At 43.1% G+C, this 14,043-nt stretch overlaps 1 protein-coding gene across 2 annotated transcripts in view; it reads left to right on the top strand.

The window, feature by feature from the left end:
* Positions 1-14,043, top strand: part of CC2D2A (coiled-coil and C2 domain containing 2A) — a 190,976-nt gene that overhangs the window by 89,508 nt on the left and 87,425 nt on the right. For both annotated transcript variants that reach the window (XM_033948896.1, XM_033948903.1), the window contains exons 20-22: positions 2,454-2,657; positions 7,078-7,170; positions 11,668-11,759. In XM_033948896.1, the coding sequence (XP_033804787.1) occupies positions 2,454-2,657; positions 7,078-7,170; positions 11,668-11,759 (389 nt within the window). The remainder of the gene's footprint in view (positions 1-2,453; positions 2,658-7,077; positions 7,171-11,667; positions 11,760-14,043) is intronic.

Genomic DNA, 14,043 nt, shown 5'->3' with positions numbered 1-14,043 from the left:
GAGTCTTTGGACGTCGTGCACCTGGACTTCAGTAAAGCTTTTGACAGTGTCCCACACCGCAGGCTGCTAAGCAAGATGGAATCGATGGGGTTAGGAGAGACACTAACTGCATGGGTCAATGATTGGCTGAGTGGCAGACTTCAGAGGGTGGTGGTTAATGGTACCCTCTCTAAAACATCGGAGGTGACCAGTGGAGTGCCGCAGGGCTCGATCCTGGGTCCACTCCTTTTCAACATATTCATAGGGGATCTGACTCAAGGGCTTCAAGGTAAAATAACACTATTCGCCGATGACGCCAAACTATGTAATATAGTAAGTGAATGCAGTTTACAGAATTATATGGCGCAGGACCTGCTTACATTGGAAAGTTGGTCCTCAACCTGGCAGCTAGGCTTCAATGCTAAGAAATGTAAGGTCATGCACCTCGGAAGCGGAAATCCATGCAGGACGTACTTCTTGAATGGAGAAACTTTAACTAGGACTTCAGCAGAACGAGATTTAGGAGTAATCATCAGTGCAGACATGAAAACTGCCAATCAAGTGGAGAAGGCTTCATCTAAGGCAAGGCAGATATTGGGTTGTATCAATAGAAGTTTCGTCAGCCGAAAGCCTGAAGTCATAATGCCGTTGTACAGGGCCATGGTGAGACCTCATCTGGAGTACTGTGTGCAATTCTGGAGGCCACATTACAGTAAAGATGTGCGCAGAATTGAATCGGTTCAGCGGATGACCACCAGGATGATCTCGGGGCTCAAGGGTCTCTCGTATGAAGAGAGACTGAACAAATTGCAGTTCTACACTCTCGAGGAACGTAGGGAGAGGGGAGACATGATCGAAACATTTAAGTACCTCACGGGACGTATCGAAGTGGAAGATGATATTTTCTTTCTCAAGGGACCCTCGGCCACAAGAGGGCACCCGCTCAAACTCAGGGGCAGAAAATTTCATGGTGACACCAGAAAGTATTTCTTCACAGAGAGAGTGGTTGATCATTGGAACAAGCTTCCAATGCAGGTGATCGAGGCAGACAGTGTGCCAGACTTTAAGAATAAATGGGATACCCATGTGGGATCCCTACAAGGGTCAAGATAAGAAAATTGGGTCATTAGGGCATAGAGAGGGGGTGGGTAAGCAGAGTGGGCAGACTTGATGGGATGTAGCCCTTTTCTGCCGTCATCTTCTATGTTTCTTTGTTGGGACAGGAAGGGAGAAACAGGGTCATATTAGGACACAGAAGGAAGGGAGGGAGCATGAACTTGGGACACAATAAGAACATAAGAATAGCCTTACTGGGCCAGACCAATGGTCCATCGAGGCCAGTAGCCCATTCTCACGGTGTTCAGTCCAGGTTACTAGTACTTGGCCAAAACCCAAGGAGTAGCAATATTCCATTCTATCAATCCAGGGCAAGCAGTGGCTTCCCCCATGTCTTTCTCAATAACAGACTATGGACTTTTCCTCCAGGAACTTGTCCAAACCTTTCTTAAAACCAACTACACTATCCGCTCTTACCACAACCTCTGGCAACACATTCCAGAACTTAAGTATTCTCTGAGTGAAAAAAAATTTCCTCCTATTGGTTTTAAAAGTATTTTCCTGTAACTTCATCGAGTGTCCCCTAGTCTTTGTAATTTTTGACGGAGTGAAAAATCGATCCACTTGTACCCGTTCTACTCCACTCAGGATTGTGTAGACTTCAATCATATCTCCCCTCAGTCATCTCTTTTCCAAGCTGAAGAGCTCTAACCGTTTTAGTCTTTCCTCATACGAGAGGAGTTCCATCCCCTTTACCATCTTGGTCGCTCTTCTTTGAACCTAACAATGGAGGGAGGGCGGTGAGCATGAATTTGAGACATAGGATGGAAGAATGGAGGGAGGGAAGGAAAGAGATGCTGAGGTGGGGGAGGGACTAGAAAGGGAGAATTATTGGGCATGGTGGTGGGAGAGAAGTGAGGTGCAGATGCATGGAGAAGAGGGAGATGAGAGAGAGAAATGTTGGATATGGTGGTGAAGAGGGAACAGTGGAATGGATGAAGAATGAAAGTAAGTGTAAACCTATCTTTTCTTTCTATTTAAACTACAGCACTTTATTTTGAGGACTGTTTCTTTAATATTTAATGTTCTTTAATGTTTTTATAGACTGTACTGTACAGGATCTGCGTTACATACAAATTCAACTTAAGAACGGTTTAAAAAATGGAACTCGATCTTAACACGGGGGACTGGCTGTATTCTATGAAGGTCATTATGCGGATTGCCCTTTGTAGAATATTGGTTTAGCATGGATCTTTCCAGTGCCTAACTTTGGGCCCCATTTATTGAATCTACTCCCTTATGTATAAGTTTGTAATTAATAAGGGCAAGATAATTTTTCCACAAAAAGCCATTTGTTATACAGGCAGTTGTTTCTTAGAACTGAATAGGCGGTGTTTTTCTGTCTTGCTTTTCTTCAGATTGCTTCCAATGGAGATGCCTATATTCCAGAGTTCTTTAGACTAGAACAGCTGCAAGAAGAATTTAATTTTATTTCAGAAGAGGCATTCAACAGATCGAAAAGGTTTCGCCTGCTGCAGCTCAGAACACAAGAAGTAGCAGAATTTCGGAACTATAAGCAGGTTCCCATCCATGATAGGGAAATCTCAGACAAGTTCTTCCAGGTAGGCAGTGGTATTAAATGGTCAGAACAAACATGTAGTACAGCAGTGTCAAACTCTAGTCGTGGAGGGCTGCCAAGAGGGCTGGTTTTCATGATAATGAAATATGTAAATGGAGCATAATCTAGACATGAAAAAAGCCTTGTGAATTTTCAATAGAGACATTTAGTCAACCAGACTTCTTGGCAGCACTCAAAGGTGTTTGACTCCCTTTCTATAGCCTGCATCATACTGTAGCAATGAAAACAAGTATTGGGGTATAGTGCTATGGTGTCCTGACTCTGAATATCTTTGGATTGAACCCCACGCCAGTATAACTAATATGTATGCTCTAATAATCACTGCACAACACTCAGGAAAAAACCTAGATGAAGGAAAAAAGCCTAAGAAGGCACACAGGGCCATTTCTAATGAACCCGATGACGTGAGCTGAAATTCTCTAGATGTACCATTAATGATAGGCATAAAAGGGGGTGGAAATAAGGGTGCGTCTTATGGAGCGAATACCCAAACCCCTCCCGTTACCTTTTTGTAAATCCCGAGGCCCTCCCTCGCTGGACGCGGCTGCCTGGAGCACTGACAGCTGCCTCTAAATCCTCTTCCCTTGCAGCAGAGCGGCGCACAAGGCTGCCAGCCTGGTCCCATTCCGCTTCCCGTGAGAGTTCTTAATAGGAAAGTTCTTGCAGGAAGTGGCGCGGGACCAGGCCGGCAGTCTTGTGCGCCACTCTGCCACAAGGAAAGAAGTCTCCGAGGAAGCCGCATCTGCTGTCATTGCTCCAGGCAGCCACGTCCAGCGAGGGAGGGCCTCAGAATTTTAAAAAGGTAACGGTGGGGGGGAGGGAGGCCAGGCGCTGCCCTGCCTAATTAAAAATAGGTACGGGGTGGTGGGGACCTGCATGCCAAATTAGAAATAAGGAGGGCGAGGTCAGGCCTGCCTGCCTGCGGAGAGGCCTGAAGGGGGGAGGCCTGCTTGCCTATCTGGGGGATAGGCCTGAGAGGGGGGAAGCCTGCCTGCTTGGGGGGGAGGGGGTAGGCCTTCCTGCCTGGGGGGAGGGCTCCTGCCTGCCTGTCTGGGGTGCTGCCTTGGGGGGAGTAGTTCTGCCTGCCTGCCTGCCTGGGGGGCTGCTTGGGAGGGGGGAGGCCCGCCTGCCCTGTCCCTGCCTGCCTGCCAGCCACTAGGCATGCCTGCCCTGTCCCGGCCTACCACTAGACCACCAGAGGATGGACAGGGTACAGAGCCTAGTAGGGAGGGGGGACAGGGTGCAGAGCTTGGCAAGGAGTGTGGGGTTGGGTGCAGAGCCTGGCAGGGAGAAATTGATTCAGAATGGTTTTTTTCTTGTTTTCCTCCTCTAAATCTAGGGTGCGTATTATGATCATGTGGATCTTATGGAGCAAAAAATACGGTATCTTGAAAAAGCTTACCTAAGTTTTTTCTGAGGGTTGCATGTACCTCTAGTCCTTTTTTGGTTTATCTTTGGATTAGAGCCATAATGCTACTGAAATCATTTTTGCAAACAAATTTTGGGTAATAATTTTAGAAAGAATTTTCCAAGTATAAAGCATGTTTTACATGTTGGAAAATTGCTTATGCTATTGTGTCCCAAGTTCATGCTCCCTCCCTTCCTTCTGTGTCCTAATATGACCCTGTTTCTCCCTTCCTGTCCCAACATAGAAACATAGAAGATGACGGCAGAAAAGGGCTACAGCCCATCAAGTCTGCCCACTCTGCTTACCCACCCCCTGTCTATGCCCTAATGACCCAATTTTCTTATCAACTTTGAGCTTATCAGATGACATCACCAGTGTGTGGCTGACTCATCTTTCTTGTCCAGGGAGAAAGTGAGGTTACTTTCCTATAACAGGGGTTCTCCGCATTTACACCCCTGATGGATGGATCTCAAAGATACCACCTAATACACCAAACGGAATCTCACTAAAACTTGCATGCCACTGCAAATATAACCATAATTAGTATCACATTTTCCACAACAAAGATACACCCACCTGTTAAGAAAAGCTATTTGACCTCCATGTTATATCTATACTGAAAATGCTGCAACTTAATCCACCCTATGTCCACTAAGTCTGTATGTTATGTCTATACTGTAAATGCTGTAAAGTCGCTATTTCTCACTAAAGTTTGTCCTACCCATACTATGAATGTACTCTTGTAACCTGTTCTGGGCTCCTTTTGGAGGACAGACTAAATAAATGACAATCTCAAAGCCTATCTATTCAAGGACGCTTTTAGCGCTTTTTTTTTTTTCTCTCTGAACATGACTGATTCATGTGATATTTACTCCCCTGCTATTGTCCGTTCCACTTGTTCTTTCTCTTTAAATAATGTAGTTCTACCGCCTCCCTTCTGTCCCAGTTTGTCTGTCAGTCTTGTACTGTTAAGTCTTTGTACGATATACCTTTGTTGTAGCCTGTATTTTTTAAACACTTGTATTTTAATATGATATGTACACCACCTAGAAGTCTGATTTGGTGGTATAATAAGATTTTAATAAACTTGAAACTTAAATTAATAAATAAACAGCAGGATAAGTCAGCCATGCAGACGAAAAGTAGGAGCACCTTAATATTGTGCCTACTTTTTCACAATCTGTGCAAGTGTATATAGGCATTCCTGGAAACAGTTTGGCCACAGTTGGAGAAGAGTTGTGGTGCGTGATTGTTATAAAACAGTTTTAAAAAAAGTTCCACTTGGGAACTGTTGCAGTCTTAAATATTGTTCCTTTTTTAAATGTCTTCTACATGCACTTACGTACAAATGTGAGAACAAAACTTGTGCCCAGCTCTAAAGCCACACTGCACACAAACAGTGAACTAAGCATACTTGAATGGTGTACAATTCTGGTATAAAAAAAAAAATAGGAAAAAGACCTCAAATATCCAGACCTGGTGACCCTGTGTCTTTATGGGGTTATACATAATATCATTGGTCAAAAAACCTCATTGTTTAATTATTTATGAATTATAGCCCTTTCCAGGGGTTAATAATAGTCATCAGTAATTGAAGGTCTATATTTGTAGGATAAGACAAAATCTAACTGATGGAAAGTAAAAAGAATGGTAAACAAAGCTGAAAATGTTATGCCTTTGTATCACTCTGTGGTATGGCCACACCTCAAATACTATGTGCAATTTTGGTCACCATATCTTAAAAAAGATATAGTAGAATTAGAAAAGATACAGAGAAGGGTGACAAAAATGATTAAAGGGATGGGATGAATTCCCTATGAGGGAAAGCTAAAGTGGCTAGGGCTCTTCAGCTTGGAGAAGAGATGGTTCTGGGGAAATTTTGAAAGAGGTCTATGAATACTGAGTGGAGTGGAAATGATAGATGTGAATCACATGTTTACTGTTTCCAAAAATACTAGGACTAGGGGGCATATGATGAAGCAACTAAATTTAAAATGATCAGAGAAAATATTTCTTCACTCAACATGTTATTAATCTCTAGAATTCATTGCTAGAGAATATGGTGAAAGCTGTTAGCTTGGCAGGGTTTAAAAAAGGTTTGGATCATTTCCTAAAAGAAGTCCATATGCCATTATTGAAATGGCTTAGAGAAATCCATAAACATAAAATCTGTTTTACTTGTTGGGATTTTGCCCAGGTACTTGTGACCTGGGTTGGCTACTGTTGGAAACAGAATACTGAGCTTAATGGGCGTTTGATCTGTCCCAGTATGGCAACTCTTATGTTCTTATGATGTGTACTTGCGTTATTAATCACTGTAAAATTAGGACACTGCTGAATCTTCATTGTCCTCCAAATTCAAATTTAAATCAGCCAGCACAAGAAAATGAATGGAAATATACAAAAGAGGAAAACTGAGTGAAGAAATAGGAAAATGAGTTGAAATAAGTGATAAAAGCTAAGGACAAAAGGGAAGAAATGGCAATGAAGGGAAGAGAGATGGAAGCCAAAAAGTAAAAGATGGAGAAAGGAAGAGAATGATTGCCAGAGCTTGGATTACTGGAACAGAAGTATGGTAGAAACAGCATATTAGGTGAGGAGTTAGAAACGGCACAGAATGGGGTCCCCATCTCTGCATACTTGCAAAATTGTACATGTAACAATAATGCACAGTTCTTCCCCCGCCCCCCACCCATCTGAAGCACTTTAAAGGTGCATGGGAGGACACCGTTGGATGGCTCCCCCCCATCCTGATTGCCAGTGGTAAAAAATTAGGCCCAACAGCAGTGCATATTTGCATACTCTCACAATAAAATTAGAAGACTATTGCCTACCAGCTGTATAATCTAAAATAAAATACTGTCAATTGTGATAAACCCAAGCCAGACTTTCCTATCCCTAATTTATGCTGTAGTTTTTTGCTTTTAATATATTTTCTTGCATTTAATACATTTCTAGAGAACATCAGGCTATAAGATTCATTCTTTTGCTTTAGGAGTATGAAAAGAGATTACGTGAAAAGGATGTTCTCAGAACTGAAGACCATTTAGATGCCCACAGAGCAGTGGTTGCCAAGTATCTACAGAAGGTAAGACTTGCTTATAAAAAATTCCTCCATTACTAGTCTTTACCCCTTCTATACTGCTCTTAAGATGGGAAATGTAGTTATATACAGAAATGCCATGCCTAAAAGTTGGCCATCCTATCTGCAGTTAAACTTACGTGCATTTTTCCACTTGATGCCTTGCTACTTTACATATAGCACATCAGCAAGGCATTTCTGGAGGTATGATTGGGGCAAAAAATAGATTTATGTATGTACTTGTGAATTTACAGAAGAATGCACATACATTTACAAAAGGGAAGCATAATTTTAATATATTTTGCAAGTGTAATGTGTGTTTTATACAAGGAAAATAGGTATTGTAAAATTTTGGAGTATACATGGCTGAAATATAGGTATATTTGAAAGATTTGGACTACTTTTGTTTGATCTGTGCATAGGCATTCCTGGGGGTGGAATTTAGGTGGAGCCGAGATGGAATTGTGATACAAATGTTACTTTATAAAGCCCATGCATACACATACATTTGCTCCTGTGTCGGGGCATTTGTGAACTATTAAGGATAATTATGAGCTTTTCTAACAAAGATAAAGGAAGTCAGAGAAAGGAAGACTGAAGTTAAAATTTCTAAAGATTTGATACATAAAAGAGGACAAATAGGGGGGCAGTTATTAAGATATGTTACAGCCCTAATATGCCTTTTTTTTTCCTGAGGTAAGGTTCAGGAGCCTGCTTTTCTCATCAGGCAGTGCTGTGATACTCTTGGGTCTTCTTCATCTTGTCTTCTAGGACAGTGTTCTTCAACCTTTTGATACCTATAGACCGACAAAAATAAAATGATTATTTTGTGGACCAGCAGTTGAAGAACACTGGGCTAAATCATGCCCATCTCCACCACAGACCCCACCACCATAATAATACTAATTGAAACACAATTTTTTCCATCCATTTTTTATATATACACACATACATTTTAACAACACATAATGGTTAACCACAAAATTAAAATACACAAAGCACACTGTATGCTTTTCAACATTCATTCCTACCAGAAAACAGATAACCCCATGCAAATGCAGGACCAAAACCTAAAAGTACTAATATTAACAAACAAACCCTAAGATGCAAGACTCTGCAAGCAGTACAACCCCAGAGGAAAAGAAACAAATGCATTTCTTCCTGAACAGACAAATCAATCACTAAATAAAATCCTGAACAGAGAAATCAATCACTAAATAAAAAAAAATAAAAGCATTTTCCGTACTGTTGTTGTCTCTCTCCCTCCATGTTTCTTGCCTTCTGGCCTGCCCCCAGTGTTATCTTCGGGCCGGTCCACGGTGCGATCAGTGCGGCGTCTTCGGGCCGGCTCCCTGAGTGCTGCATTGCACAAAGCTGTGGGCAGCGGCTCCTCGCGCCTCATCTGGAAGTCTTCCCTCTGATGTTACGAGGTCAGAGAGAAGGCTTCTGGTTCAGACGCAGGACGCGGTTAGGAGCCTTTTCCCACTGCTTTGTGCACTGCAGCACTCAGGGAGCCGGCCTGAAGATGCCACGTTGATCGCACTGTGGACCGGCGGCTGAAGAACGCTGTCTTGGGCCCGATAGACGTGCCGGCCCTGTGAACAGCAGAAAATTTCTGTGGACCGACACCGGTTCAAGGACCGGTGGTTGAAGAACACTGTTCTAGGAAGTATCAGAGTAGAGGGCAAAGGAGATCCTATTATTCTCAAGGGAATAAATATCCTCTTCCTTTTTGCTCTTATCAGAAAGACTCTTGTTCCAGAAGACCCAACCAGCTCTATGGCCAGAGCAGGGGGGAGGGGGGGACGACTACCACCACCACCACAAGAACATAACCAGTTTTTTAATATCTTTGCCAGGTTTTGTTTTGTTTGCAATCCATTAGCTCCTTATACCTCCAATCAGTGGGTTCTAAAGATTATTTAGATTTATTCAATATACTTCAAAATTGCCCATTGAGAACATCTTGGCTAAGTTCTCAGCGTCAGGAAGACACTTATTAAGAAACCCTCTAAAAGACCAGTGTAGTAGATTAAACCAGTTCCACCAGGAGAAAGAGGGCTGGAATTTCACTCCAAGCATTTCATGATCACACAGAAGATGGGGTGGGGAAGGGGAGATTCTGTCCCATCCAAGACTTGAGGTCCTAAGTATCTAGTTTGAGAAAAGGGCAGGATGGCTTCCTGAGGCATCCTCATGCCTGATCTTCAAAATGAAACTAGATATGTTCCCCGGACTCTGTTTATAACTACATAGATTTGCATTCCATTTACAGGAAGTGTCTCAGATGCAGAATAAGGAATCAATACCAGTACCATATTCTGCCTTTAGGCCTCCTGTCGACTCCTTGCTTATTTACTAATGAGGCAATTCTATATGTGGGTGCCTCCTTTTAGGCAGACTAATACCACACAGTGAGAGCCTATTGTATAATGGCATCTAGGCAACCAGATTTTGTTATAGAATACCAACATAACGTGGCATCAGCACACCCCATATTTACATGCTCACAGTTAAGCCAGTCATACATCTGATGTAACTTCAGGTGCCTATATGTGGCAAGGGCTTGTGTAACTTACTCTGAGCTAGATGCATTAAATAGGATTGGTAAGACTGCATGGGTCCACTCTGATCCAATTTTTAGCCAATTTTAAAATAAAAATTTTGCATGAAAATGATTTGCAAGGAGGTTTGTGGTAATTCCCGACTCTCCTGTCTGATTGATTGCTGTGAGAGTTGATTGCTGCCTGCTCTCACAGGCGCAGAGCAGGCAGGGGAAGCCTGAACAGCTGAGAGGCAGGGGAAGCCGCCTGGCACTCAGGTGTTCAGGGCAAGAAACCTTTTTTTTTTAAAGGACACACATGTTGTAAGTGTTACACATGCACAATATCTGTCTCATTAAAAAAAGGAAAAAGCACCCCAGCTGATGATGGCCCTCTCCAACATCCCACTGACGAACCAGCACTGGGGACTAAACCCTTCCCCTCCCCATGTCAGCAAAAATTGACAGGAGGGATGCCCAATCAAGACTTTAGGTTTCTCCCCATGCATCACATGATGCACCGAGGAAGGAAGGCCCGCCATTTTAGATTGGCAGGCCTTTGAGCTGGAAGGACCGTGCTTCCCTTCTGCTCCCAACTTCTGAAAAAGGTACCGGGGGAGGGGGTTGTTGAGGGAGCATCCGGTGGCAGGAGAGAGTGGGTATCCCTCCTGCTGATTTTTTTTTTCTCTCATTGGTGTGGGTGGGGTCGGCATGGCAGGAGGGAGTTGTCATCCCTCCTGCACTGTCATTTTAAATCTTTAGGCAGTGCCTGCACTGAATGTGTGCAGGTACCTTCCTGCCCGAAGTCTGCACACAGGATTGACAGTCCTAAGTTTTCAATTGAGCCAAATAGCTGTGCCTTTGGTATCTCCTTTTCTACCTGAACAACAGGCTAACAATCTCTCCACCTTCAAGCACTCATCTGCATGCCAGATGTTACGCCTTCTCAGTCACGTGGCTCTTAAAAACTGCTGTAGTGGTCAGGATGAAGCTACTAGATAGTAGATTTGAAACAGACTGGAGAAAATATTTCTTCACACAATGTGTAATTAAACTCTGGAATTTGTTACCGGAGAATATGGTGAAACCAGTTAGCTTAGCGGGGTTTTAAAAGGCTTGGATAATTTCCTAAAAATAGATGTCCATAGGCCATTATTGAGATGGCTTGGGGAAATCCACTGTTTATTCCTAGGATAAGCAGCATAAAATCTGTTTTACTACTTGGGATCTAGCTATGTACTTGTGACCTGGGTTGTCTACAGTTGGAAACAGGCTACTGACTTGATGGACCTTTGGTCTGTCCCAGTATGGCAATTCTTATGTTCTTAGGATAAGGACCAGGAGATCCACTGCAACTGTCACTGCTTTCTGCCTGTACAGAATTGTAATTGAATGGAGGTATAAGAGACTAGAGCAGGGCTGCCCAAGTCCGGTCCTCGACATCTACTGGCAGGCCAGGTTTTCAGGATATCCACAATGAACATGCATGAGAGAGATTTGCATACCAAAAAGGCAGTGCAGGCAAATCTCTCATGCATATTCATTGTGGATATCCTGAAAATCTGGCCTGCCAGTAGATCTCGAGGACTGGACTTGGGTAGCCCTGGACTAGAGGGTAGAGACAACAAAAATCTTAAACAGCTTTCTTTGTTTTTATTTTTTATCTTGCCTATCTCCAAATGTTAGAGAAAACCTAAATAAAAACCCCAAACAAAAATATCCAAGAATGATGAAATAAATCAAAAACAAAGATAGACAATATCTTGCATAAAAAAGCAAAATCTAATTTAAAACAACAAGCAAAAAATGAATTTTTACAAAAATATTTTTTGTTGGTGTCCAGATTTTCTAAATATTTTTCATCCATATGCACCCACATTGTTGGGCCCACTATTAGTAAAATGCATTCCTATATGTACTAAATTCTTGAATATGAAATTGAAGTTACATATTGCTTTCAGGTTAGAGAATCCGTGATGAACAGATTCCTGATTGCAAGGCACCATTTCATTCTGTCTGACATGGTTATTGAAGAAGAAATTCCTACCATTGGGTAAGACAATAACAGTTCATTGTGTTTTGTTTTCAGTTAAATTTTCAAGAAGACACTTGACTGGCAATGTACAATAGAATCTCAGCTAACCAGCATTCAATTAACTGGCACTCTCAACCAACCGGCAAAAATATTGCCGGCCCCCCCCCAAAAAAAAAAATTGTCTCCCGTGCTCCTAAATGGTGCTCCTGACCCAATAATCTCCTCTTCCTCCCTCCTTCCAGCCCCAGAGGCATCAGCAGCAGCCACAAATCTCCCTTACTCCCTCCCTGCAGCTCCCGAAGCATTGTGGCAGCCACAAATCTCCTGTTCCCAAAGCAGCAGGCATCCGGTCTTGACAACCCTCCATCTCCCACCTTCCTTTCCTAAAGCAGTAAAGCCGGTCCTGACAACCCTCTCCCTCCCTCCGTTTCCACAGCAGCAGAACTGGTCCTGACAACCCCCTTCCTCCCTACCTCTCTCCCTCAGCCGATGCTGTAGTGGCAGCCAGCAAGCAGAGGAAGTGCCGGTAAACAGGTAGCTTCTGGCCAGCCCCGGCAGGGCCTTTCCTTTGCTGCGTCACTTTTGACATGGCAGAAGAAAGGCCCTACAAACAAAAAACTAGTAAAGGAACAAGCTACTTTAAATACCTTTTTAAACGAGTAAAGGTGCTCAGAATCCAAGATGGAGTGAAAAAAACTTCAATTGGGGTGCAACGTCTTGGGGGTGGGTTAGGAACCCATGGAGAGGAGGACCCATGCCCATAAGCCCCTGTAATTAATGCATTGATACTTAAACATGTGCACTCCTCTATACACCTCCAAAACCCTTTTGTACTGGCATATAAGTGGCTCCTGCAGCCATAAGGGCTATTGGGGTGGTAGATAAGTGGGTCTAGGAGATTCTGGAGGTGGTTTGAAGGGCTCGCCATGATCTATAAGGGAGCTGTAGTGAGAAGAAGACATGGCACCCTTTTTGTGAAGTTCACAGCAGTGCCCACTATTTAGGTGCCATGTCTGGGTGTTCAGTCCATCACTTTGCAGACCCCTCCCACATTCAACAGGGCTTGTTCTAGGTGTTTTTGACTTGGACAAAAAGTTGGACAACTTGTGACTTAGATGAAAACAGACTTAGACGTTCCTTTCGATTATGCCCCTCTTTGTGTGTGGTCCATACTAGTGCAGTTTAGTAGGATGTCCTAGAACCTGTGTAAGTTTAGGTAATGAGAGTTTATATCCATTCCATTGTGACAGTTTACCATATTTGCTTTTTAATTCAGTAATAATGAACCCAGTGTTTGAGATGGGGGGTCTTATTTAGGTGCTTATTTTCTGAGTCAATAGGTGCTGTTGAGTGGTCATTTTGGTCACCACCAGTCACCCTTGGGCCCACTCTGGCTCCTATAGGGCAAAGTCCTTGGCCACACGCTGGGCACATCAGGATCTTTGGTTTACCGAAGTTAGGCAAATGCCAGCATTCATTGAGGGTCACCTGACAGCTTGTGACAAGCTCTCTCTTTCCATGTTTCTAGCACTGGGAGTCTTGTTTTCTAACCCCTTTTTCCCTTGGGGTGAGTAGCGAGTTCCCAGGTATCTTTGCAGGGTCCATATGCAAATCTGGTATCTCTTCCTGGCATTAAACCCATGTTATTTTCACTCAGGCCTTCTTTAATTTTGAAATTTCTAGTGACGGGACACCCATCTCATCACAGGTGCCTAGATTTTGGGCTGAAAATAAGCACCTGAATAGAATTTTATGAGCATAATGATGGGGTTGCTATTGATTCCCTGTCTTCAGGAAGTCATTTTAGAATGTTTACATGGCATTTATTTGTGTAAAGAGCGGGTTTATATGTGTCAGTGCCAAGCAATTGCTTACACATGTGTATCTGTGGCATCCACAGGAGTGAAGGGAACATATCCTGGACATAATTTGGGTAAACCTGAAAAATATACATGTGTTTTCCTATTTTGCAGCAACAGTACACACAAAGTGCCCATCAGCTTATTTGGGCTTAGTCTAGAGCAGTGATTCCCAACCCTGTCCTGGAGGAACACCAGGCCAATCGGGTTTTCAGGCTAGCCCTAATGAATATGCATGAGAGAGATTTGCATATGATGGAAGTGATAGGCATGCAAATTTGCTTCATGCATATTCATTAGGGCTAGCCTGAAAACCCGATTGGCCTGGTGTTCCTCCAGGACAGGGTTGGGAACCACTGGTCTAGAGGAATATTTGAAGGAGCAATTATAGTTACCTCTCTGGTGTTTTAAAAGCACCTCAGAAAGCTGAGAATTAGCTTTTT

Source organism: Geotrypetes seraphini, chromosome 1, assembly GCF_902459505.1.
Source record: "Geotrypetes seraphini chromosome 1, aGeoSer1.1, whole genome shotgun sequence".
NCBI lineage: Eukaryota > Metazoa > Chordata > Amphibia > Gymnophiona > Dermophiidae > Geotrypetes > Geotrypetes seraphini.
Note: the sequence above shows the minus strand (reverse complement) of the source record. Positions and strands in the feature narration are given on the sequence as shown.